The sequence below is a fragment of the Erythrolamprus reginae genome, chromosome 2 (genome assembly GCF_031021105.1).
Source record: "Erythrolamprus reginae isolate rEryReg1 chromosome 2, rEryReg1.hap1, whole genome shotgun sequence".
Lineage (NCBI taxonomy): Eukaryota > Metazoa > Chordata > Lepidosauria > Squamata > Dipsadidae > Erythrolamprus > Erythrolamprus reginae.
In genome coordinates this window covers 329,626,382-329,651,642 of record NC_091951.1, presented here as the reverse complement: position 1 = coordinate 329,651,642, position 25,261 = coordinate 329,626,382, and the positions used below count along the sequence as shown (strand labels likewise).

At 41.5% G+C, this 25,261-nt stretch overlaps 1 protein-coding gene across 1 annotated transcript in view; it reads left to right on the top strand.

Moving 5' to 3' along the window:
• Nucleotides 1-25,261, top strand: part of C7 (complement C7) — a 43,224-nt gene that overhangs the window by 4,898 nt on the left and 13,065 nt on the right. The window contains exons 3-12 of the mRNA XM_070743405.1: nucleotides 21-93; nucleotides 1,158-1,299; nucleotides 1,949-2,099; nucleotides 5,482-5,620; nucleotides 8,368-8,502; nucleotides 11,032-11,275; nucleotides 15,774-15,887; nucleotides 16,371-16,537; nucleotides 20,250-20,478; nucleotides 22,715-22,886. Coding sequence (XP_070599506.1) covers nucleotides 21-93; nucleotides 1,158-1,299; nucleotides 1,949-2,099; nucleotides 5,482-5,620; nucleotides 8,368-8,502; nucleotides 11,032-11,275; nucleotides 15,774-15,887; nucleotides 16,371-16,537; nucleotides 20,250-20,478; nucleotides 22,715-22,886 — 1,566 coding nt within the window. The remainder of the gene's footprint in view (nucleotides 1-20; nucleotides 94-1,157; nucleotides 1,300-1,948; nucleotides 2,100-5,481; nucleotides 5,621-8,367; nucleotides 8,503-11,031; nucleotides 11,276-15,773; nucleotides 15,888-16,370; nucleotides 16,538-20,249; nucleotides 20,479-22,714; nucleotides 22,887-25,261) is intronic.

Here is a 25,261-nt window from a genome sequence, read left to right as displayed (position 1 = left end):
CCATACATAACATCCAATAGAATTGATCCTGTCCACTGCAGATGGAATCCATATGGTCCTTGGTCAGAGTGTGATGGCTGTACTAAAACACAGGTATAGTATAATAAATATTGTCTGCATATCTAATTGCTCAGTCATTTCTCCAAAATCATAAGCTGATTTTCCTTTTTGGACTCTTAAAATATTTCATATAGTTTCAACTTACAGCTACAATTGAGCCCAGAATAGAATAGAATAGAATAGAATAGAATAGAATAGAATAGAATGGATTGGAACGGAGTAGAACAGAACAGAACAGAATATAATTCTTTATTGTCCAAGTGTGATTGGACACACAAGGAATTGGTCTTGGTGCAGTTGTTCAGTTAAGTAAATCTGGCTTCCCCATTGACTTTGCTTGTCAGAAGGTATCATAAGGGGCTTATGTGACCCCAGGAGACAGCAACCATCATAAATATGAGTCCAGTTGTCAAGCATCTGAATTTTAATCATGTGATCATGGGGATGCTGCAATGACATAAGTGTGAAAAATGGTCATAAGTCACTTTTTTGAATGGTCACTAAATGAACTGTTGTTAAGTTAAGGACTATTTGTACTGGAGATGCCAAACCAGGCCTTAATAGTAGGATATGAAAGATTATTTAGCACTTGCCAGTTAAAACTAGTGTTAAAGTTATCCAAGGGTGGGATTCAACAGGTACTGACCAGTTCTGGAGAACCAGTAGCATAAATTTTGATTAGTTTGGTGAACTGGTAGTGGAAATTTTGATTAGTTGCTGAACTGGTAGTGGAAATTTTGAGAAGTTTGGTGACCTGGTAGTGGAAAATTTGAAGCTTCTTCAGCACTGACTGGAAGGATTTATATTCCTTTCAGATGGTCATTTGCATTCAGTTGAGGCCACCTGGAGGCTTATCTGTATCCTCATATATAAATCCTTTCTGTTTCTTACCATCCAGTCAGAACTGGAGAAGCTTATTGGAGGAGAAGTGAAACATCTTCAAAGAAAAACCAGAATTTTTCAGTTGCCTCTTGAAAAATCACCTTTGGGACTTATGCCCAGAACTCACCAACATTCAATGATGAATTATGCCCAAGAGAATGTTCTCATTGAAAGCACTCCTTTTTCAATCCTAAATTAATGTGTCTTTGGTTTAGATCCGCAGGCGGACTGCAGCAGTTTATGCACAGTTTGGGGGAAATCCATGCTCAGGAAATTCATTTGAAACTCGTGAATGTGTTCCCACAAGAGGTTGCCCAACAGAAGAAGGATGCGGTGACCGTTTCAGATGTTCCTCAGGTATACAGCTTCAAAAGTCTAAGTGATTGGCTGATTGTGTCAGGAAATCAGGAGATCCGGGCAGTTCAGATTTATTGCATGCTTAAGTTCTCTACAAAAATCTGAGCTACTAACTGCCAAAGCAAACTGGCCATAGAAATAAGAGTCACGGGAATTCAAGGTGGGCTGGACTTAGCTCTCTTGCAGGTGTGCAGAGACTCATCACTTATGATGCTTTTGACCTCAGACTCAGCCTTACAGATTGCTCTGTAGTGACATCAAATGGAAATAAGTAGGAGACTGTAGAAAGAATTATCAAATATAATTACTTTTCAGGTTTGTTTGCTAGATTATGGCGAGTGAACCATTGGATAAGACCCAGTGCCAAAATACCAGAGCAAGATATAAAACAACACTGCGTTTTTATGAGTCAGTTATGTATAGCTATTCCATGGTGAAATATAATCATTTACTGTTGGGCTTCCTTTCTCAGTACTGGCTGTGGATTAGGGATATTGTAGTCTAAACAGAACGAAATGCTACCAGATTAGGAAACGTTATTTATACGTTGACAAAGATGTCAATTTGTTCATCGTTTTTGATTTTCCCTATCAATTGCCCTACCAAAGTATCTTGAAAGTATCAATATGGTCTATCTTTATGGCAATAGGACAATGCATTCGCAAATCACTGAAGTGCAATGGAGATCAAGATTGCCTGGAAGGCGGCTCTGATGAAGATAGATGCGATGAAATCAAGAAAATATGTGTTGAGAAGCCTCCACTTAGATCACCTCCTAATGTAGAGCTTACAGGAAGAGGGTAATTTGCTCTCATAGTTCTTATGAATGAAAAAAAGTTATAATTTTTGCTTATCAATCCCTTGTTAAAGAATTCTGGGCAGCACATTGAATAAGTATTGTACTAATTATTACAATTAATCGCAACCACCTTATTTCTTCCAACTGATACTTCTTTGGCCTCTCTCTGTGCCTATGTTCCTTGCTTTAACAAAGAGTTCTTGGAGATGAAGTACCAGAAGAGACATTGCAAGCACCATTGGAGGAAGACTCAGATCAAATTTGATTGCTATAGTTGGAGCCACTTTTGGCTTTTGACATGTGTTGTTGAATGAATTTTACTTTTTATTTATTTATTTATTTATTTATTTGTATTTATTTATTTATTCATTCATTCATTCATTCATTCATTCATTTATTTATTTATTTGTATGCCGCCCCTCTCCATAGACTCGGGGCAGCTCACAACAATAACAAGAACAATGTAAAAACAAATCTAATAATTTAAAAAACACTAAAAAACCCATTATTAAAAGCAAACACACACACAAACATTCCATGTATAAACTGTAGAGGCCCGGGGGAGATGTGTCAGTTCCCCCATGCCTGATGGCAGAGATGGGTCTTAAGAACTTTACGAAAGGCAAGGAGGGTGGGGGCAGTTCTAATCTCTGGGGGGAGCTGGTTCCAGAGGGTCGGGGCTGCCACAGAGAAGGCTCTTCTCCTGGGTCCCGCCAAACGACATTGTTTAGTTGACGGGACCTGGAGAAGGCCAACTCTGTGGGACCTAACCGGTCGCTGGGATTCGTGCAGCAGAAGGCAGTCCCAGAGGTATTCTGGTTCGATGCCATAAAGGGCTTTATAGGTCATAACCAACACTTTGAATTGTGCCCAGAAATTGATCGTCCCTGTTATGTGCTTTGGGGATGGTAAAATATTGTGGGTTTTTTTTATTTTTATAGGCAGTTCATTCAGATCTAGGATGTGTCAAAGAACACATCCTAGATCTGAATGAATGAAATATTCTCATTGAATACTTTGTTCTGTACCAAGTTGAATGTGCTGACAACATGTGAAATTGATTGTCAGTGTTGCTTCCTAAGCGGACAGTTTGATTTCACAGTAGTTTGATTTACTTGGAGTTATATTGTGTTGTTTAAGTGTTCCCTTTATTTTTTTGAGCAGTATATTTTCCTGTGTTGAAAACGAGTAGCATGCTAAAGTCTAAAGTCAATGTATATCATTTTGCCTAAGCCTGAAGAATCTTTTTGAGATGCAGGTCAAGCCAATTTCCATACTCAGCACATCAGTCCTTTTTGTGTACATCTGCACATCTCCAGACAATATTTGCTATTTAGCATTATTTGTAATAATCCACATTATCTTCTTTTTTTAACTATATGGCTAAAAAGGAATTCCTCTCCATGTTTTTTTAAAGGACAATTACTCTTTTCCTAAGTTGGAATTTCTGGACAATTAGATCATAATAGCTCCTCAATCTCTTAATTGAGGCACTGAATTCTGGTTTTCATGTTAAGTCAGACTATCGTGTTCAGGATCATTTAATATGTCATTGTGTTTTAATAAAGCATTTTTAGCTGATTATTCTGATATTTTATTTATAGAAGGACAGGAGAACATTTTTATCTGAACTGAGTCACAGTTGCCAACCTGAAAATAAAAAAAGATTTAGGCAGGAAAGTGAATGCTCAGATGTGTAAGAACAGTATGGAAACAGCTCAATATTTGTTCAATTCACTTAGCAAATTGCATTAACTGAACAGTCAGATCCAATCATATTTTTGGCATTTTAGGGCAATGTATTTTTTTTTAGGTCAATCTTGTTCTATCTGCATGCCTACCATGTGCATGATTTTAATTCTCAGAATTCTGTTTAATAGATTTCAAAATTAATTGAGAATATTTGGAAGGCATTTAGATTGGGGAAGGCTATTATAGGCCCTATAACCATGATGGCAAACCTATGGCACACATGCCACAGGTGGCATGTGGAAGCTTCTCTGCCTGCATGCGAGGTGTCACTGAGCTGAGCCCCATTGCTACAGTTAAAACACTATATAAGGCATCGAGAATATAATTCTATCCAACAGGAACAGGAAGTGCATCACAGGAATAGATGGGATAAATCCTAGAGAGGCAGGAAATGAATCACTGAACAATAGAGATGAATACTAGAGAGGAAGGCCAACATTTATTTTGATTTTATTTATTTATTTTATTCGATTTCTATGCCTCCCAATCCGGAAGGACATAAAAAACCTGTAACAGTTTAGGCATGTGGGGGGGAGCGCACAGAGGGGGTGGCTGTCCCCTGAGCCTCTTTTTTCATCCCAGGAGGCTTCAGGGGGACTTGCTAGGCCCAATATGGAGCACACAGGGCAGTAGCAGGTTGCTACCGGTACGGGCCACAAGCTCTGGTAGCGAAAATAGAGCCGCGCGGGGAACTCCGCGTCTCTGGCATGCGCGTGTGCATGGATAAGTGAGATTTTGCTTTGGTGCATGTGCAGAAGCATGCGTAGAAGCAAAATCTCACAGGGACACATGCACATGCCATCTGGTCACCAAAATGGGATGCAGGAGGGGTTCACATCAACATGCGCAGGAGGACCAGGAGTGCATTGTATTATGGGTGTGGATAGGCCCACGCACACTCTCCTGCATGCGCACACCCTTTTGGCACACAAGGACAAAAAGATTTGCCCACACTGTCCTATAAGAAGGAAGAGAACCAGTAAAAATACCATCTGAATTGCTTGGATGCCTTTTATTCTGGATCGCTCCTTTGGTGTATGACTCCACCATGCAGAGTAATAATGGGGTCACTTGGCTTTGGCTGTTTGGCTACTGTGATTTGATATATGGCTTGTATGAACTCAGTTAACTGGGGATTATTCAACAAACCATGGTTAACTGTGTTTTTCCACAAGTGGAGATATTCATAAACACCTACTGCTTTTCTCCAGTCTCTTGACTCGTTGATCTTGATGGGGTGATTGGTACTTCAGCACAAAACTAGGATATTATTTCAAAGCTTATAAATTAGATGTTTTGTGCATTGCTGTGGCCTTGTGGATGGCTTCGCTTGAATAAAAAGATGAGAGGAGATTGGCCATTGTTATGTTAATTTGGGATTAGAATGTAGTTTATCAAAGACAGTTGCCATAGAGATTAAAATATTTTAGTATTCTAACATACAGAGAGCAATTTTATTCCTCTTTATGTAGCATGCTGTTTCTAGGCTATCAGCTTTGTGGCTTACAGAACTTCATCATGGCTTTCTTCTTCTGCCCATAATTTAACTGTAGATGTACCAACAATTCGTTCCAGAGCTCATATTCTGGATCCTGCACTTATAATCCTGTTGTGACTTTATTTGTTTGCAGCTTTGATGCCCTTACTGGTGAAATGAGAAATGTGGTCATTGACACTAAGAGCTATGGTGGCCAATGTCGGAAGGTCTTCAGTGGTGACCGGAGAGAATATTATCGGCTGAGTGAAAATGTTCTTGCTTATACATTTGAGGTGTGATTACTTTATTTTTCTTATTGCCATTGTTGGAAGAAATATCCATCTGGTTCAGTTCGAATCCGGGAGAAAAGAGCTTGAGACAAAATGGAGGCTGGAGGATGATTGGAAAAAGGGTCCATTTATTGATGAAGCAGAACCACGTGGATGGTTCTGGGCAGCTGAGCACAAGGACTTGAGATGGGGAGGTTATACCTTCTCTTGGGCTTTTCTCTTGAGCTTCCTGTTTCTGTGCAAGTACATGTATTCTACTGGCTGTTGTCAGACTCCTATGGGGCCATGTAGGAGTTATGTAGGGGTCATTGCTGGCTCTATATGTTGTCTGAGCTCCAAGGTTCTGCTGAGATTATGCAATGAAGAGCCTTGTGTTTCTGAAAGGATGTTGGGAAATTCCTATTATGGCTTAATGGCTATGCCCTGATTTGGATCTTGAATGAGGGCTAATCCTATCACTCTGCCTTTGTTCAGACTTTGCTGCAGGGAGTAAGGGATTACCAAAAGCTGCCCCAGTTCAGTATCTGCTTGTGGGCAGGGAGCTGGGACTCTGAGTTTCTGTCTCCCTTAAGATTTTTTATTTCTCTGTTAGTGGAAATACTTTATCCTACCTTTTAAAATAATCCTCAAATTGGTTCATTTTTCTTGGGAGGGGGGTTGGCGTCCCACAACATATTTCTAATCTATCCATGGCCAGGCATTAAAAGATAGCACAGCTGTTATTAGAGATTCTGTGTTAGGATTACATAGTGCTGCTACCTACAGAATAATAAACAGCTAATCCAATCTCTTCCTACCAACAGTTACTAACACCAATAGTAAAAATAGAAATTTACCCCCTCCAGGAGTGGGTTCTAACTTAGCGGTTCGCTTTCTCCTGAGCCGGGTAAGCATGCCTCAAGAGTTTGCACGCACTTTGCGTGCTCATGCGCAATGCCGAAAACTTTTTTACAAGCCAAAAACAAGATGGCAACTGCATGCACAGAGCTGGAAACTCGGCTTCTGCCCATGCTCAGAAGAAAAAGTAAAATAAAAATAATAAAAATAAATTTAAAAAGGTGGCGATGCCCACTCAACTGGGTCTGTGACCACTGTTCCCTCTAAGCTGTGCGTGCCTGTGCGCATGCACCCCAAGACACCCCCCATGCACCCTTTTCCAAGGGTGTGCATGCCCGCCAGATCCGCCTCTCTTTCTCCTCCTCTGCTTCCCGCCTTGGGGCGCGGCTCCTCCCGCAGCGGGAATGCCCACCCTTCCCCTCTCGCAGTTCCTTCACCGAGAGCGCTTTCGGCCTGGGCTGTCAGTGAGGGGACTGCAGGAGAGGCAGGGCAGGCGTTGTCACAGCGGAGGCCGGCGAAGGTTTTTGTTACTTTGAATGTTCCGGGCAGGCTGGCAGGGGGATGGGGAGCGCGTGCGCCCGCGCGCCCAACATTGAAAATCACCTTCGTCGGTCTCTACTGTGAGAAGAACAGAGAGAGAATGAGAGAGAGTGAGAGCAACAGACAGAGCAAGATAGAGAGAAAGTGAGAAAGAGAGAGAGAGAGAAAGAGGGGGAAGAGAAAGAGATAGCAAGAGAGAGAGAACAAGAGAGAGAAAGAGTGAGAGAAAGAAAACAAGAGAGAGAGAGAGAGAAAGAAAACAAGAGAGAGAAAGTGAGGAAAAAAGAGAGAGAGCAAGAGGGGGGGAGAGAGAGAAAGAGAGAGAAAGAAAGAGCGAGAGAGAGAGAGATGAAAGAGAAAGGAAGAGAGTGAGAGAGAGAAAGCAAGCAAGAGAGAGAGAGAGACAGAGAAAGCAAGAGAGAGAGAGAAGAGTGGAAGGAAGAGAGAGAGAGAAATGATAGAAAAAAGGGGAGAAAAAAAGAGAAACGAGAAAATGATTGAGGTAGAGAATGACAGGAAAGAGAGAAACAGAGAGAAAAGTGACTCTTGATTTAAAGCATATGGTAAAAGCACTTAAATAATAATAGAGAAAAAAACCCCAGCCCTCACCTGTTTTTATTAATAGTTATGTTTTTGGTTTTGCTGGTTGTTTTAGTTTTAATAGTAATGGATTTTGGTTTTTTTAAATTATTAATTTCTTTTAATAAAAAAGAAGGATTTTTTTTCTTATTTATTTATTTATTTATTTATTTATTTATTTATTTATTTATTTATTTATTTATTTATTTATTTATTTATTTATTTATTTATTTATTTATTTATTTATTAATTATTATATGCCGCCCAGTCCCAAGGGGACTGCCGCTCAGACACTATACTTTTCCGCCCACACCAAAAAAAAAATTAGAGGTAACATTGTCTGTGATGTCATTGTGACATCTCCAGTGGGTTGCTACTCGTTTAGGCAAACTGGTCCGAACTGTGAGGAAGCTGTACCTGCCCCACTCCCCGTAGCTGTTTCTTGTTTTTGCCCAACATCTCGTCACTTGTATTATTACCTTTAGACACCATCTGGGTTGCCCATCTGGCAGCTGTCATAAAAAAATATAGGAGGAAATGTGCATTTATTGACTGGAGTTAATTTGATGTTACTCCTATCCAGTAACTTCCAGATGTATTAGTTCCAAATATTTCCAGCAGGATGCTTCTTCATTATTTGGCAAGCTTGCTGGGAATGCTAGGAGCCCGTAGTAGCATTTATCTCAACAGTATTTCATCTTGACAAAAGCTGCATTATGGAGGCAATCTATATTCATTTCAAGAGTCAGAATGTAACTTTATTGCTTTTAATAAGTTGATTTTTCTTTGTACAGGTGACAATTGATAATGAATTCAGTACTGAATTTTACAACAGTACCTGGTCCTATAAGAAAGAGACAGAGGGTCGTGTTACTGGAAATGATTACCATCGATACACCCCAGCACAATATGAAAAAGACCAATCAGAGGTACTTATTGGTTTGCTTTCTTCCTTCTCCAAGCTGAAAGGTGAAGCAAGGGTATCAAATCAGGGCTCGGGAGCCAGAGCTGGCCTGAGGAATGTTTGGCTGCCCTGGAAACAGCCAAGAACTGGCCCATGGTGCATTTACCAACAAAAATGGAACTTGGGGGGGGGGGGGCTGCAAGCTCCATTTTTGCTGGCAGAGGGTTGCAGGATACCATCACAACCAAAAATGGAACTCGGGAGCACGTTTTAGCTGGCCACAACAAACACCCCTGACATAAATGATATCGAGATGATCATGCTCACCTTGGACACATCCACCCCACTCCCTCAAGATCAAACACAAACCTAATGCAGCCCTCAATGAAATCGAGTTTGACATCCCTGTTTTAGAACTTTATGGTATCTCCAAAGTTACCCATAACAATCTGAATGTAATATCTGTTGGCTTTTCTAACAAAATATAAGTTGCTGTGTTGAGGGAGGGACACATAAGAATGCCACACATCAGAACCAGAGATGTCTATAGGAAAATCAAGGCGACTGGTGTGAGCGTGAAATAATGTTCTACCTTTTATTCTGCAGTACACATATCACAAAAAAAGTGTACATGGGTGGATCTTCGACTGAGGGATCATAGCCATCACACTGACTTTTAAAGATTTTCTCTGCAGGTGCCTTTGCCTAAAACCCTGCAATTTTGAGCTTACTAAACATTAGATTATTTGAAAAAAGAACATACTAATTATGTTTAATAAAACCTCAATAGAATTTCCCAAGCTGTACTCTTATCACTTTAATAATAAAATAAAGTGATACCTCATCTTACGAACTTAATTTATTCCGTCACGAGGTTCATAAGTAGAAAAGTTTGTAAGATGAAACTGTTTCCCATAGGAATCAATGTAATAGCAAATAATGCGTGCAAATCCATTAGGAAAATCCAAATTTTAAGGCTTAAAAAAAAAGTGGCGGGTGGACAAAGTGAAGGCTAACGGAGTGGAGATGGACAGCGAGGAGAAGTGAGGAATGGAGGTCCTAATGGCTAACGTCACCCCAAATTACTCCCAAAATCACCTTTCCAAAAACTTCCTTTGCCACCCCAAATCGCTCCCAAAATCACCTCTCCAAAAGCTTCCTACGCCGCACCAAATCGCTTCTAAAGTCTTCCCAAATCACCTCTCCTTTCAAAATGCCTCCTTTCTCCTTGCTGCCTTTCTTCACTCCATTTGCCTTCGTTAGGACCTCGATTTGGGTGGCATAGTAAGTGTTTGCCTCGTTTCTCCTTGCTGCCTTTTTTCACTTACTATGCCACCCCAAATTGAGGTCCTAACAAAGGCAAATGTATTGAAGACTCATTTATACCGCCAGGCATGGGGGAGTTGAGATAGCTCTTCCCCCTAGGCCATTACAAGTTATGCAGGGTATGTTTGTGTGTATGTTTGGTTTTATAATAGGGGTTTTTAGTTGTTTTTATTATTGGATTATTGTGTATACTGTTCTATTATTGTTGTTAGCCGCCCTGAGTCTGCGGAGAGGGGCGGCATACAAATCCAATAAATTATTATTATTATGATTATGATTATTATTATTATTATTATTATTTGAAAGGAGAGGTGATTTTGGAAGACTTTGGCAGTGAGATGGGGCAAAGAAAACGGTAGGCTAGGGGGATTTTGGCAACGGGATGGGGCGGCTGCAGGGAGCAGAGGAAGTGGAGGGCTAGAGAGGAAAGTGGCAGGGAAATGGGGCAGATCTGGAATTTCCCGCCTCAAGGACAGCAGGTGCAAGCAAAAGGAGGCGGGGAATCCCGCCGGGTGCGGCAAGCAAATAGGAAATCCCGGCGGTGGCAATCACAAGGCAGGGGAATCCCTTCCGACAGTAAGAGAGCACACACACAGTAAGAGAGCCCATGCACCCAGTCTCAGGTTCATCAGGTGAAAATGGTTCTCAAAAGGAGGCAAGCAAATCTTAAACACCGGGTTGGTATCTCAAAAAGTTCGTATGAAGAGGCGTTCGTAAGACAAGGTATCACTGTACAATATACCAACTGACACCAAACCAAGAGTGTGAATTTTTGGTAATCATCATTGAAAGATCAAATAGAAAGAAAGGAAACCAGATGTCAGGAATGAGAAGTAGAGGGGAGGGGAGAGGAGAGGAGGGGAGGGGAGGAGACAAAGACGAGAGGAGAAAAGAGAAGAGGTCCATTTTGGACCTCTGATAGGCTGGATAGGATACTAATAATTGAATTTTGAAGAATGAAGGCTGGAATAATGACCCAAGTATGCAGGGGTGGGCTACTGCCCGCACCGGGGGGGAGGGATGCAGTGGGGTAGCAAAAATGAAGCTATACCCCAGAGCACCCAATTTGCACTGAAAGATGTTGAAAGAAAATGCATAAGCCACGCCCATAGTGTGGTAGTAAAAAAATTGATTGCCCTTCACTGCGAGTATGGTACATGCAATGCATATCCAGCCTCCTTTTATGTTTGTGAAAAACAACTGTCTGATTTATGTCTTATCTTTCCAGAGTAACTTTCTTATGGTGATTGAAAACTCAGTGGAAGTTGCACAGTTCCTCAATAATCAACCCACGTTTTTATACCTTGCGGAGCCTTTCTGGAAAGAGCTTTCTAGACTGCCCTCCTTCTATGAATATAATGCATACCATCGACTAATTGAACTTTATGGAACACATTACCTGCATTCTGGATCTTTGGGAGGATATTACAAAGCCATTTTTCATGTCTCTAAAAGTAGAGCTGACTCAAGAGGTAATTTTTAAGGTAGTCATTTGCCAACATCAAGGATTTATGAGTGAAATGTCTTATTTTCGCGGGGGTTACGTTCCAAGACCTCCCGCGAAAGTCGATTTTCCGCGAAGTAGCGGTGCGGAAGTAAAAACACCATTTTTGGCTATGGACAGCCAAAAACTACCCCCACGCACCCTTTTTCAAGGCAGCGCAAGGAGCCGGGCTTGAAATTAGGGCAGGGAGCGACGAAAGTGCGGAGGCCGGCAAAGATTGCTTTGAATGTCGGCTGCCCCTGCCCCCCCAGCGCCTCCAGCCCCCTCACCGCTACCGCCCACCCGCCCGATCCACCCCTCTCACCGGCTTTCTTCGGGCACGGGTCCTCCTGCAGCAGCGCTGGCGGCTACGGATTCTCATCCTCCTCATTCGGCTGGTAGCCGCTCTGAGCGCTTTGAGAATGCCCGCCCCACCCCTCTCACAGTCCCTTAGCTGAGAGCGCTTTCGTCCCAGCTATCAGCGAGGGGGCTGCAGGAGAGGTGGGGCAGGCATTCTCACAGAGACGGAGAGGGAGAAAGAGAGAGAGAGCAAGAGGGGGGAGAGTGGAAGGTAGAAATAGAGAGAAAAATGATAGAAAAAGGGAGAAAAAAGAGAAATGAGAAAATGATTGAAGCAGAGAATGACAGGAAAGAAAGAGAGAGAGAGAAGTGACTCTTGGTGATGACGTATGATGTCATCGGGTGGGAAAAACCGTGGTATAGAAAAAAACCCGCGGAGTATTTTTTAATTAATATTTTTTGAAAAACCGTGGTATAGCCGTTTTGCGAAGTTTGAACCCGCGAAAATCGAGGGATCACTGTAGTTTAGATTCTTACTTATTTGGCTCAGGCTTCTTTTACAAGTCAATCAGATGAGAAACATGGTCATTCTAGGACTTCACTGTTTTATTGGGGTTGAGTAGGGTGGGAAGAGCTTTCATAAGTGGTTAGACACATTAGTGTAATTTTGAAACTTTCTTCATGTTCTACTGCACAGCTTTGTGCCACTATCAATATTCCATATTTTAATAGCAGCCTTCCTTCATAATATGTTAGAGAAAGGTAGACTGAGAGAAATGACTAGTTGTGATGACAACTAAAAGCCACAGCTTGAATGCTCAGTCTGTATTTAATAATAATAATAATAAATAATAATAAATATATAATTTTATATAATATTTTATTATATAAAAATATTTTTATTTTATATAAAATTATATAATAAAATATTTAAATATATTTAAAAAATAAATAATAAAAAATAATAGCGTTTTACAACTAAGAGAGTTTGCTTTTGATATGGTAAAGATAAAGGTTCCCCTCACACATATGTGCTAGGAGGTGATGTTCATCTCCATTTCAAAACCAAAGAGTCAATGCTGTCCAAAGACGTCTCCATGGTCATGTGGTGAGCATGACTAAATGACAAATGCTCACGGATTGCTGTTACCTTCCCACCAAAGCAGGAAGAGGGTGATTGTGATCCCACCGTATAGAGCGCTGGTGAGACCACATTTGGAATACTGTGTTCAGTTCTGGAGACCTCACCTATAAAAAGATATTGATAAAATTGAACAAGTCCAAAGACGGGCGACAAAAATGGTAGAAGGTCTTAAGCATAAAACTTAACAGGAAAGACTTAATGAACCCAATCTGTATAGTCTGGAGGATAGAAGGGAAAGGGGGAACATGATAGAAAAGTTTAAATATGTTAAAGGGTTAAATAATGTTCAGGAGGGAAGAGTGAACACAAGAACAAGGAGGCACAATCTGAGGTTAGCTGGGGGAAAGATCAGAAGCAACATGAGAAAATATTATTTTATTGAAAGAGAAGTAGATGCTTGGAACAAACTTCCAGCAGACGTGATTGGTAAATCCACAGTAACTGAATTTAAACATGCCTGAGATAAACCTATATCCATCCTAAGATAAAATACAGTAATACCTCATGATACGAACTTAATTGGTGCAAGGAGGAGGTTCGTAAGACGAAAGGTTCGTAAGACGAAACATTGTTTCCCATAGGAAACAATGTAAAGTCAATTAATCCGTGCAACCAAAAAACCCCCCGCAAAAAAACGGCTTTGCGGCTGTTTTAAAAGGTGACAGCCGGCCTGGGGGGCTTGCCAGCACCCCCCGAACCCGGGTTCGGGGTTCGGGGGGGTGCTGGGAAGCCCCCCAGGCCGGCTGCGACCTTTTAAAAGAGCCGCGCCGCTTCCCATCTGTCTCCTGAAGCCGAACGGCAAAGCCGAACTTCCGCATTTGGCTTCAGGAGACAGCTGCGAAGCGGCGCGGGTCTTTTAAAAGGTCGCAGCTGGCCTGGGGGGCTTGCCAGCACCCCCGAACCCGGGTTCGGGGTTCTGGGGGGTGCTGGCAAGCCCCCCAGGCCAGCTGCGACCTTTTAAAACACCCGCGCCGCTTCGCAGCTGTCTCCTGAAGCCGAATGCGGAAGTTCAGCTTTAGCGTTCGGCTTCAGGAGACAGATGGGAAGCGGCGCAGCTCTTTTAAAAGGTCGCAGCCGGCCTGGGGGGCTTGCCAGCACCCCCCGAACCTGGGTTCGGGGTTCGGGGGGTGCTGGCAAGCCCCCCAGGCCGGCTACGACCTTTTAAAACACCCGCGCTGCTTCGCAGCTGTCTCCTGAAGCCGAACGCGGAAGTTCGGCTTTAGCGTTCAGCTTCAGAAGACAGATGGGAAGCGGCGCGGCTCTTTTAAAAGGTCGCAGCCGGCCTGGGGGGCTTGGCAGCACCCCCCCGAACCCCGAACCCAGAAGTTCGGCAAAAGTTCGGGGTTCGGGGGGGTGCTGGCAAGCCCCCCAGGCCGGCTGCGATCTTTTAAAACACCCGCGCCACTTCCCAGCTGTCTCCTGAAGCCGAACGCTAAAGCCGAACTTCCGCGTTCGGCTTCGGGAGACAGCTGCGAAGCGGCGCCGGTGTTTTAAAAGGTCGCAGCCGGCCTGGGGGGCTTCCCAGCACCTCCCCGAACCCCGAACCCGGAAGATCGGCAAAAGTTCAGGGTTCGGGGGGCTGCTGGCAAGCCCCCCAGGCCGGCTGCAACCTTTTAAAACACCCGCGCCGCTTCGCAGCTGTCTCCTGAAGCCGAACGCTAAAGCCGAACTTCCGCGTTCGGCTTCGGGAGACAGCTGCGAAGCGGCGCGGGTGTTTTAAAAGGTCGCAGCCGGCCTGGGGGGCTTCCCAGCACCCCCCCGAACCCGGAAGTTCGGCAAAAGTTCGGGGTTCGGGGGGGTGCTGGCAAGCCCCCCAGGCCGGCTGCGACCTTTTAAAACACCCGCGCCGCTTCGCAGCTGTCTCCTGAAGCCGAACGCTAAAGCCGAACTTCCGCGTTCGGCTTCGGGAGACAGCTGTGAAGCGGCGTGGGTGTTTTAAAAGGTTGCAGCTGGCCTGGGGGGGCTTCCCAGCAACCTCCCGAACCGAACCCGGGGTTCAGCAAAATTTTGCCTCTTCTTACGAACTGTGTTCGAGTTACGAACCGGCGTTCGGGAGGCTTCTGGGAAGCCCCGCCGCTCGGCTGTTACCTTTTAAAACAGCCGCGGGGCTTCCCAGCAGTCTCCGAACGCCCGTTTGTAACTCGAAAAAAGTTCGTAAGAAGGGGCAAAATTTTTCTGAACCCCGGGTTCGTATCATGAGTTGTTCGTAAGACGAGGGGTTCGTATCTTGAGGTACCACTGTACAGGAAATAGTATAAGGGCAGACCAGATGGACCATGAGGTCTTTTTCTGCCGTCAATCTTCTATGTTTCTATGTTCCTATTTTTTTACTTGTGTTTTTAAGTGCTAGGTTGGCAGAAGTTGGGACAAGTAACAGGAACTCACCTTGTTACACGGCACTAGGGATTTGAACCACTGAACTGCTGAATCTTTGGTACAATATCGCAAAAGTGCAGTTTCTTGGAAGTAAGCAAGTGCCTTGTTACAGAAAAGAACATTACTAAAAGATATAAGAGGAGCAAGTCCAATCAATCAATCAATCGATCGATCGATCGATCGATCGATAAATAGATAAATAGATAGATAGATAGATAGATAGATAGATAGATAAATAGATAGATAAAAAGATAAATAGATAGATAGACAGATAGATAAAAAGATAAATAGATAGATAGATAGATAGATAGATAGATAAATAGATAGATAGATAGATAGATAAAAAGATAAATAGATAGATAGACAGATAGATAAAAAGATAAATAGATAAATAGATAGATAAATAAATAAATAGATAGATAGATAGATAGATAGATAAAAAGATAAATAGATAGATAGACAGATAGATAAAAAGATAAATAGATAGATAGATAGATAGATAGATTGATAGATAGATAGATAGATAGATAAAAAGATAAATAGATAAATAGATGAATAGATAAATAGATAAATAGATAGATAAATAGATAAACAAACAAGCAAGTAAGTAAGTAAATAATCCACTTTCATGCAATGAAACCTCTCTGATGCTTATCTATTTCATTAGGGTTCAGTCTACTGGATTTTCATCAATGCAAAACTTCTGGGTACAATTATATCATTGTAAAGAAGAAGAAAGTAGAATGTGAAACTATTAATGAACTGGTGAAGCAATCTTCAGGTAAGGCACTGCACGTATACTCCAAGAAGGTATGAGAATGTTCATGGTTAGCATTGATTATTTTGTTAAAGGATTTGGTTAAAGGGCTTTGAATAATAGGATGATTTTGGAAATACTAAACTCATACATTATTAGAAAAGGACATTTCAGCTCACTTGAGCACTGTGCATTTCTTTCAAGGTAGAAATGCTGTGAGAAAATAAGACTCATTTTATCTGCAAAATACCCATCTAGAAGGTCACAGCAGTCTTCTGCTGCTCTTCTAGGCCATTGTACCTTAAGGGAGACTGGGTTCCTCTAAAAACTTGGAATTATGTGTTTAAAGTGAGGATGTAGTTCTTCTAAGCTCTGCATTTTTATTAAATATGAACTTCTTAAGAGCACTTACCATGTTTATTGACCAGGCTCATAACTCTTTTGATTGGGCTTATTGTTGGGCAATATAAAGTGTTCAATTTTAAAATGCTGTGTCTATCCTTCCAGGAGTCCGCAATGATAGGATTAAAGCTGACCCGTATGTAGAGGGAGGGGATCCTGGAACTGTGGCTGGTTTAAGTTTCATAGACGTTAACAATCCGGTTGCAAACACCCAACGATATTCTAGCTGGGCTCATACTGTGTCACTTTTCCCCAAAGTTATTAAAAAAAAGGTAAGACTTTGATTGCTTTAGATTACGCACAACCTTTTGCAATAATCCAAGAATGATGATTGGTTTTGGATTATTTTTGTACAAAAAGATGATGAATGGGATCTTGCTTCTGGTTATTCTGGTATATTGGTGTATATCGTAGGCCAATTTCAAATAAGTCACATTAAGACTTCTCTCAAATGTGTGATCCCACTATATCTGCATATAGCTACATACATAATTTTTGTTCACATGATTGCTTAATATGTAAGGTGTCCATTAATATGTAAGGTGTTTCATTCCTTCCATTAGCCCTACTGTATTGGCTGCATACATTCGGATCACTGTAAGATGGCAGCAGAAAACCTGAAGATTTATTTATTTATTTATTGGATTTGTATGTCGCCCCTCTCCGTGGACTCTGGGCGGCTAACAACAGTGATAAAAACAGAATGTAAAAATCCAATACTAAAACAGCTAAAAACCCTTGTTATAAAACCAATCATACATACAAACATACCATGCATAAATTGTAGAAGCCTAGGGGGAAAAGAATATCTTAGTTCCCCCATGCCTGACGACAGAGGTGGGTTTTGAGGAGCTTACGAAAGGCAAGGAGGGTGGGGGCTGTTCTAATCTCTGGGGGGAATTGGTTCCAGAGGGCCGGGGCCACCACAGAGAAGGCTCTTCCCCTGGGCCCCCGCCAAACAACATTGTTTAGTTGACGGGACCTGGAGAAGGCCCACTCTGTGGGACCTAATTGGTCGCTGGGATTCGTGTATCTGTTTGCTACAATCTAGTGGTGATTTAGATTTTGCAGCCAAAATATGTTAGCTCTGTATTTCACAATGTTCCTGAACCTCAGCAGCTTTAAGACATATGAACTTTAACTCCTGAGGTTGAGTAACGCTCATTCATCTGCAACAAAAGTATTGGGAGTTGGTATGAAGTGCCGTCTTGTATAAAGGGGCAGACATCCTTCTCGCAAGAGTTTTATAAAATAATTTGAATCTTGCAAGATTATCGGATATTGTTAGATTTTAGGATTTTAGGCCTTCGTTGCATACAATCTCACATGAGATTTTAGCATTAAAAAAAGAAATAATCATAAGGGGGGGATATGTGATTGCTTTCTATAGGAATTGCTGATGTTCTAAAGCAGTGTTTGTCAACCTTGTCAACTTTAAGCTGTGGGAAAGTCTGGGAGTTGAAGTCTATGCGTCTTAAAATTGCCAAGCTTTAGGTTGTGAATTCCTGGCCTATATAATCTTTCTACACATGATAGCTATGGCCACTCTTATACATCACCCCAGGCTTCTATTTTGGAGCTATCCACTCCGGGACCGCCTTCTGCCGCACGAATCCCAGCGACCAGTTAGGTCCCACAGAGTTGGCCTTCTCCGGGTCCTGTCAACTAAACAATGTCTGGCGGGAGCCAGGGGAAGAGCCTTCTCTGTGGTGGCCCCAACCCTCTGGAACCAACTTCCCCCAGATATCAGAGTTGCCCCCACCCTCCTTGCCTTTCGTAAGCTCCTCAAAACCCACCTCTGTCGTCAGGCATGGGGGAATTGAAATTTTCCCTTCCCCCTAGGCTTATAGAATTTATGCATGGTATGTTTGTATGTATGATTGGTTTTTAATATTAGATTTGTTTACATTGTCTTGTTATTGTTGTTAGCCGCCCCGAGTCTGCGGAGAGGGGCAGCATATAAATCTGATTAATAAATAAATAAATAAATAAATAAATAAGTTGATTTCATCTTTTCTTATTTCAAACAAAAATAAAATGTTTGCCTTGCTTTTCTATGTTTGTTTTGGTTCTCTAAAATTGTTGTTGACAATAAAAGCAGCTTGCCATTAACTTTGCAGAGCAACCAAATGAAAGCAACATCCTTGTGACCATTTTGCATTTGTCAGCAAATTAGTTAAAATATTTTAATTAGTCTAAATGTTGTTTTTAGCTCCTGGGCCAGCAGAAATTATACAACCTCAAATATAAACTATGCAAAAACGTACATAGATTTGTATGGAGCATAGCTAGGAGAACTGTTTTAAATGCAGGTCAGTTACAGCAAGCAGTTTCATGGATTACTGATTAATTATAAGTCTCTAAATAACTGTAATCGTTCCCTCCTCTTCTCTCCAACCCTTCTACAGATTATATTTTTACTGTCAAAATGCTGCTGTTTCCCCCCCCCCCCGAAGCATTTGTCTAAATGTTGTTTTACTTTATTTTATGTTATATTATGCAAAACAGTTGTTCTGTTTTTCATTATTCAGAAATGTTAAACAGATGGTATCTTGGAAGGCAAATGTAATTTCAATTCTTAAAAGGTTTGATTTGCATCAGAATTACTTTAACTGTGGCTTTTATTTTTCTATTTTCTCTTTTTCACTTTTGATATTATTGGTTTGAGTTTTTGTTTTTGGAGCTTACCCTAGAAATATACCCTTCAGCTCTGCACTGAAAAAATGGGTACATTTATATAATAAAAATCTATTTTTAAAGTACACTATGGAACCAAAGGAACTTAACAAAATTATACAATAGAAACAATAAAAGAAAGAGAAAAGAAATTGATGGGAGTCTGGCAGTATTTAATTTAATGCATTTAATCATAAAATTATTATTGATAATCACACAATCAGCCAGATGTTCAGACTGGGTATAGTATTTTTGTCTACATATTGAATCTTTACTAAGGACCTGGGATAAGCTGATCAGGATGTTTGATTATATTAGAGATACCGTCGCAGGATGGAAGCTATTCCCAATAAAGATTCCTTCTGCAATTGACTGATGGTTAATTTGTCAATATTTCAAGTGGTGCTACAGGTGGTTTGGGATTGCACCCAAGGCACCTATCACTATTGGTACTAGTCTTGCTTAAATTTTCCCCAGTCGTTCTATTTCTATTTGTAGGTCTTTGCATTTTGTTATCTTCTCCAGTTCTTTCTCTCCTATTCAGCTGTTTCCCAGTGCTGCCACTATCCAAACTTTTTGTCTTTCTTACTGACAATTGTTAAATATTATTATCTCTTTTATTCATTAAATATGAAAAACATGAAATTATTATTGTTATTATTGTTATTATTGTTATTATTGTTATTATTGTTGTTATTGTTATTATTGTTGTTATTGTTGTTATTGTTATATTTTTAAAAGAGAGCAAACACACAATTATGCCTTTCATCTTTCTTTCTATCAAACAATTGTCATATTAATCTGTTCCCCATCCCTGTCATGTCTCCATCATCCCCAAATCCCAAGATCAAGTCAGTCTTGGCAAAAGGAGATGGAGTTGACATAGGATGAGATGTTAGATAGGGCCATTGTCGTAGTGGGTGGGAGTTTCGGCAAACTCTGGGAGACTGTGGATGACAGGGGGGCTTGGCATACTGTGGTCCATGGGGTTGTGTAGTTTTGGACATAACATAATGACTGAACAACAACATATTAATATAATATTGCACCCCAGGACCCCTATACCACCCAGAGACCCTCTCTGGCAGTTAAGTATGAACAATAAACAAACAAACAAACAAACAAACAAACAAACAAACAAACAAACAAACAAATAAATAAATAACTTTGTCCTTTGGATATCAATGTAAATATGAAATGTTACAGACAGTGCTCATCTGCGTAGATTTAATTTAGAATTCAAGCTAATGTATACCAAACATATCCAGGCAGAATAGTGCAATTCTTAATGGTCTGCCTTCCATTTAGTTAGCACCGCTTTATGAGTTGGTGAAGGAAGTACCATGTGCTGCATCCAAAAAACTGTTCCTGAAAAAGGCAATTGAAGAGTATTTGACTGAGAATGACCCCTGCAAGTGCAAGCCATGTCAGAACGGCGGTGAGCCAGCTGTGGAAGGAACACAATGCATGTGTTTTTGCAAACCGTATACCTTTGGAGCAGCTTGTGAACTGGGATTTCTTGTACAAGATCAACCAGGTAAGTACCATAGTTCTTCCTTCATTATCATTATCCAGAGGTGGGGTTTTGAGGACTTCGGTGTTTTTGCGATGCTGTGATTTCGCTGAGGCTCCCCTCGCTGGGAAACCCCACCTCTGGACTTCCGTTGCCAGCGAAGCGCCCGATTTTGCGCTGCTGGGATTCTCCTGCTGGGATTCCCCTGCAGAATCGCAAAAACACGGAAGTCCGGAGATGGGGTTTCCCATGGAGGGGAGCCTCATGGGAATCTCAGCAGTGCAAAAACGGGCGCTTCAGCTGGCAAAAGGGTGAATTTTGGGCTTGCACGCATTAATCGCTTTTCCATTGATTCCTATGGGAAACATTGTTTCATCTTACGGACTTTTCACCTTACGAACCTTGTCCCAGAACCAATTAAGTTGTTAAATCAAGGTATCACCGTACATGTACTATACATACACCAACACACATACACACACACACAAACACACACATTGGATACAATGTAATTTGTAGTCAAGGAAGAACAAGGAAAGACTTTCTATTCTCTCTTAAAGTAGCACAAGGCCAGGAAGTAATTTCTCAGGTTATAGAGGTAATTGAATCACAATTGCAAAAGGAGGAAGCTTAGCAAAAAACAAAAGGAATGAGTCACCAGTACATTTTCAAAGGAAAACAGAAGGGCCTTTCGCAGGATTAATGTGCTTCCTCCTTCATTAGTTGGTAATGCTACAAAGTACTGACAAATGTTCCAGATCAAGAAAAATCCAAGTTCAATAAAAGATGAAAACTAAACATTTCAGAAAAAGAAGGGAGAAATAGGAGCATCCATTGGGGGAAAAAATCCCTACAGTGAAGACTTAAGTTCTGGAGGTATTTACACAATTTTTCAGAGTATAAGACGCACCGGAGTATAAGATGCACCTAGATTTTGGAGGAGGAAAACAAGGAAAAAAGTATTCTGAACCAAACGGTGTAGTAATATATTATTTAATAAAATACCAGTATAGCAGAATACTTTTTAACAACCATGTACACTTTTTAACAACCCTGTACACTTTTTACAAGCTTCAGACTTGTGGACTTCAATTCCCAGAATTCCTCCTTCGCTCATGCTATCTCAGGAATGGGAATTGGTCCACAAGTCTTAAACTTGCCAAGTTTGAAGACCCTTGCACCCCTAACCCAGGGTCTTCAATCTTGACAGTTTTAAGAATAGTGGACTTCAACTCCCAGAATTCCTCCTCCAGTCATACTAGATGGCATAATTAGAAGGGGAAACCACACCCACTTTTGCAAAAAGCTGCTCTTTTTTCACCTATTTTTTTGCAAAAAACAGGGCATGTAGACGGTTTGGGAAGCCTGCAGAGCAGTCCTAGGGAGTCAGGGAGGGCAAAATCACCCCGTTTTTTTTTTAAAGGCCCATTTTTGCCAACCTTTTGCACAATTGGGGGTGTTTTTGTCTTCCCCTACCCCCTAGGAGCAATTTATAGGCTTCCCACACTCTCTGCATACCCCATTTTTGCGAAACATGGCCCATTTTTCACAAAAATGAGATGCAGGGGCAGGGCTTCAGGAACTGGCTGTATTCGGTGTATAAGATGCACCAACATTTTCACCCTCTTTTGGGGGGCAAAAAGGTGTGTCCTATATTCTGAAAAATACGGTAAATAGAAAACTAATGGACTTGCATCAGGGGTTCTGTGTCTTATAGCTGATATTGCAGTTCCAGCCCTGATCATGGGGGTTTTATTTATTTATTTATTGTTAGAGTTGGAAGGGACCATGCGGGTCATCAAGTCCAACCCCCTGCCTAAGCAGGAACCCTATAGCATCCTAGCCAAATGGCAGTCCAATTTCCTCTTTAAAATGTCCAGAATATGTTCACAACGTCCACTGGTAGGTTGTTCCACTGGTTGATCGTTCTGACCATCAGGAAGGTCCTCCTTATTTCCAGGTTGAATCTCTCCTTGGTCAGCTTCCAGCCATTGTTCCTCGTCCGGCCCTCTGGTGCCCTGGAGAATAAAGTGATCCCCTCCTCTCTGTGGCAACCCCTCATATACGTGTAGACTGCTATCATGTCCGCTCTGGCCCTCCTTTTCTCTAGGCTATCCATGCCCAGTTCCCGCAGTCTCTCTTCGTAAGTCTTGGTTTCTAGACCCCTGATCATTTGGGTTGCTCTTTTCTGCACCTTCTCCAGAGGTTCAATGTTTTTTGAAGTATGGTGTTAAATTGCAACTTTTCTTTCATGTTACAGGAGTCATTAATGGAGGCTGGAGCTGTTGGTCTTCTTGGAGCCCATGTACTGAAGGAAGGAAATCCAGAAGTCGGAGTTGTAATAATCCTCCCCCACGGGGTGGTGGAAGATCTTGCATTGGTGAAAGCTTTCAAAACCCTCAGTGTGAGGATGAAGAGTTGCAATATTTTCGGTAGGAATACTATCGATTATCAATTTAAGATCTACATATAAACATATTTTTGACACTCACATCCACAAAGCTATTCAGCCTCAAACATATTCAAATTATTATCAGTTGCAGATGGGATATGCGTGTGTGTATACACGCATATACATATGATACAGTACATGGATATATACTATACAGTGGAACCCCGACATAAGAGCTGCTCTACTTAAGAGCAACTCGAGATAAGAGCTGGGAGGGGAGAGATATTTTTGTTCTAATTACAAGCCCAAATTCGAGATACAAGCGCCAAGGAGCTGTCTCCTGAAGCCAAACGCTAACTTCCGCGTTCGGCTTCAGGAGACAGCTGCGAAGCGGCGCGCGTGTTTTAAAAGGTTGCAGCCGGCCTGGGGGGCTCGGGGGGGTGCTTGCAGCTTTCTTTCTTGCTCTTTTTCTTTCTCTCTTTTACCTTCCCTTCCTCTATTTCTTCTTTTCTTTTTCCTTCCCACCTTCTTCCCTCCCTCCCTCCCTTCACTCATTCCTCTCTTACTCTCCCCTTTCATAAGTTTCCTTGCTTCCTTCCTCTGTTCCTGTCCCTTCCCCCTTTCTTTCTTTCTTTCTTTCTTTCTTTCTTTCTTTCTTTTTCTTTCTCTCTTTTACCTTCCCTTCCTCTATTTCTTCTTTTCTTTCTCCTTCCCACCTTCTTCCCTCCCTCCCTCCCTTCACTCATTCCTCTCTTACTCTCCCCTTTAATAAGTTTCCTTGCTTCCTTCCTCTGTTTCTGTCCCTTCCCTCTTTCCTTCCTTCCTTCCCACCCTCCGTCCATTCATTCACCCATTCCTCTCTTGATCGCTTAAAGCCGGTCCCTGGTGCAAAAAGGGTTGGGGACCTCTGTCCTACAGGATTGGGTGGCAGAGAAGTTGAACATATGTAAATTTAAAAGTTTAAGAAAGTTTACAAGTTAAGTGAAAGAAACTTCATTATTCATTTATATGTACATGTACATTTCTTCATTAAAAACATGTCTTTCTGCATAATTTAGACTAACTTTGTGAGTTTTTTGAGGGCTGGAACCAATTAAAATTATTTACATTAATTCCTATGGGGAAAAGTCGTTCGAGATAAGAGCTGCTCGACTTAAGAGCCCAGGTCCGGAACGAATTAAACTCGTATCTCGAGGTACCACTGTATACACTGTTCAAAAAAAATAAAGGGAACACTCAAATAACACATCCTAGATCTGAATGAATGAAATATTCTCATTGAACCCTGTATTACTTCCTAAGTGGACAGCTTGATTTCACAGAAGTTTGATTGACTTGGAGTTATATTGTGTTGTTTAAGTGTTCCCCCCTTTTTTTTGGAGCAGTGTACATAGTACCATATAATTTATACTCTGCAAAAAATAATGTGAATACATTCAATGTTGAATAATCTTGTGAAATAGTGTCTTCAATTAGAGTCTTCTCTGCCACTGCCTCCCCTGCCTCGCCCCCAGTCTGGAACATTTTACCTTCAGAAGTGAGGTGACCCCACACTTTTCTGGCCACCGGAAAGAGAGTTAAGATCTGGTTCTCTCGACTGACATGGGTGATTTAAGAGGGATATGCAACCCTGGTAGTGTTTGGTGTGACATGAGGGTTCTCCCCCTGCCTCTGCAATTTTGTAATAGCTAAATTTTTAATATTGTTTTTAGGTTTGTTTGAACTTTTTTTTGTTTATACTTTATAGTATTCTTTTTATTGTAAACCAGTTACTTAAGTGAACTGGGCAGTGTAGATAGATAGATAGATAGATAGATAGATAGATAGATAGATAGATGGATGGATGGATGGATGGATGGATGGATGGATGGATGGATGGATGGATGGATGGATGGATAGATGGATAGATTAGATAGATAGATAGATAGATAGATAGATAGATAGATAGATAGATAGATAGATAGATAGATAGATAGATAGATAGTATTGGAAGAAATGTTCAAGAGGGGAGAAAAACATCGACAACATGGAAAGATGGTTTAATGGTGACCAGGATCACATGGATTAGAAGGCCTGGGTAGTTGTCCACATGGATTGCAGAGTCTCTTGGGCTTTGAATTTGAGATTCTTGTTCCTGTTCCTGTTGGTTACGGCCAGACTCCTATGTGGAGTCATGTTTGCCTGAATCAAATTTGGTTGAACCTTGCTGGGTGATGTAATGAAGGGGCTTGGTTGTGCCATGTGGTGAGTTCTACTGATAGATAATCCTATTATGTCCTGGAGGGTCATGTCTTAATTCCATCACCCTGGAGCTGACGTCTTTTATTTTGTAAATAAACTGGCACCGAAATATCTGCCAGTGGCTGGGGCTGAGTTTCTGTCTCCAAGAGCATGTTTCTCAATTTCTCATCAAGG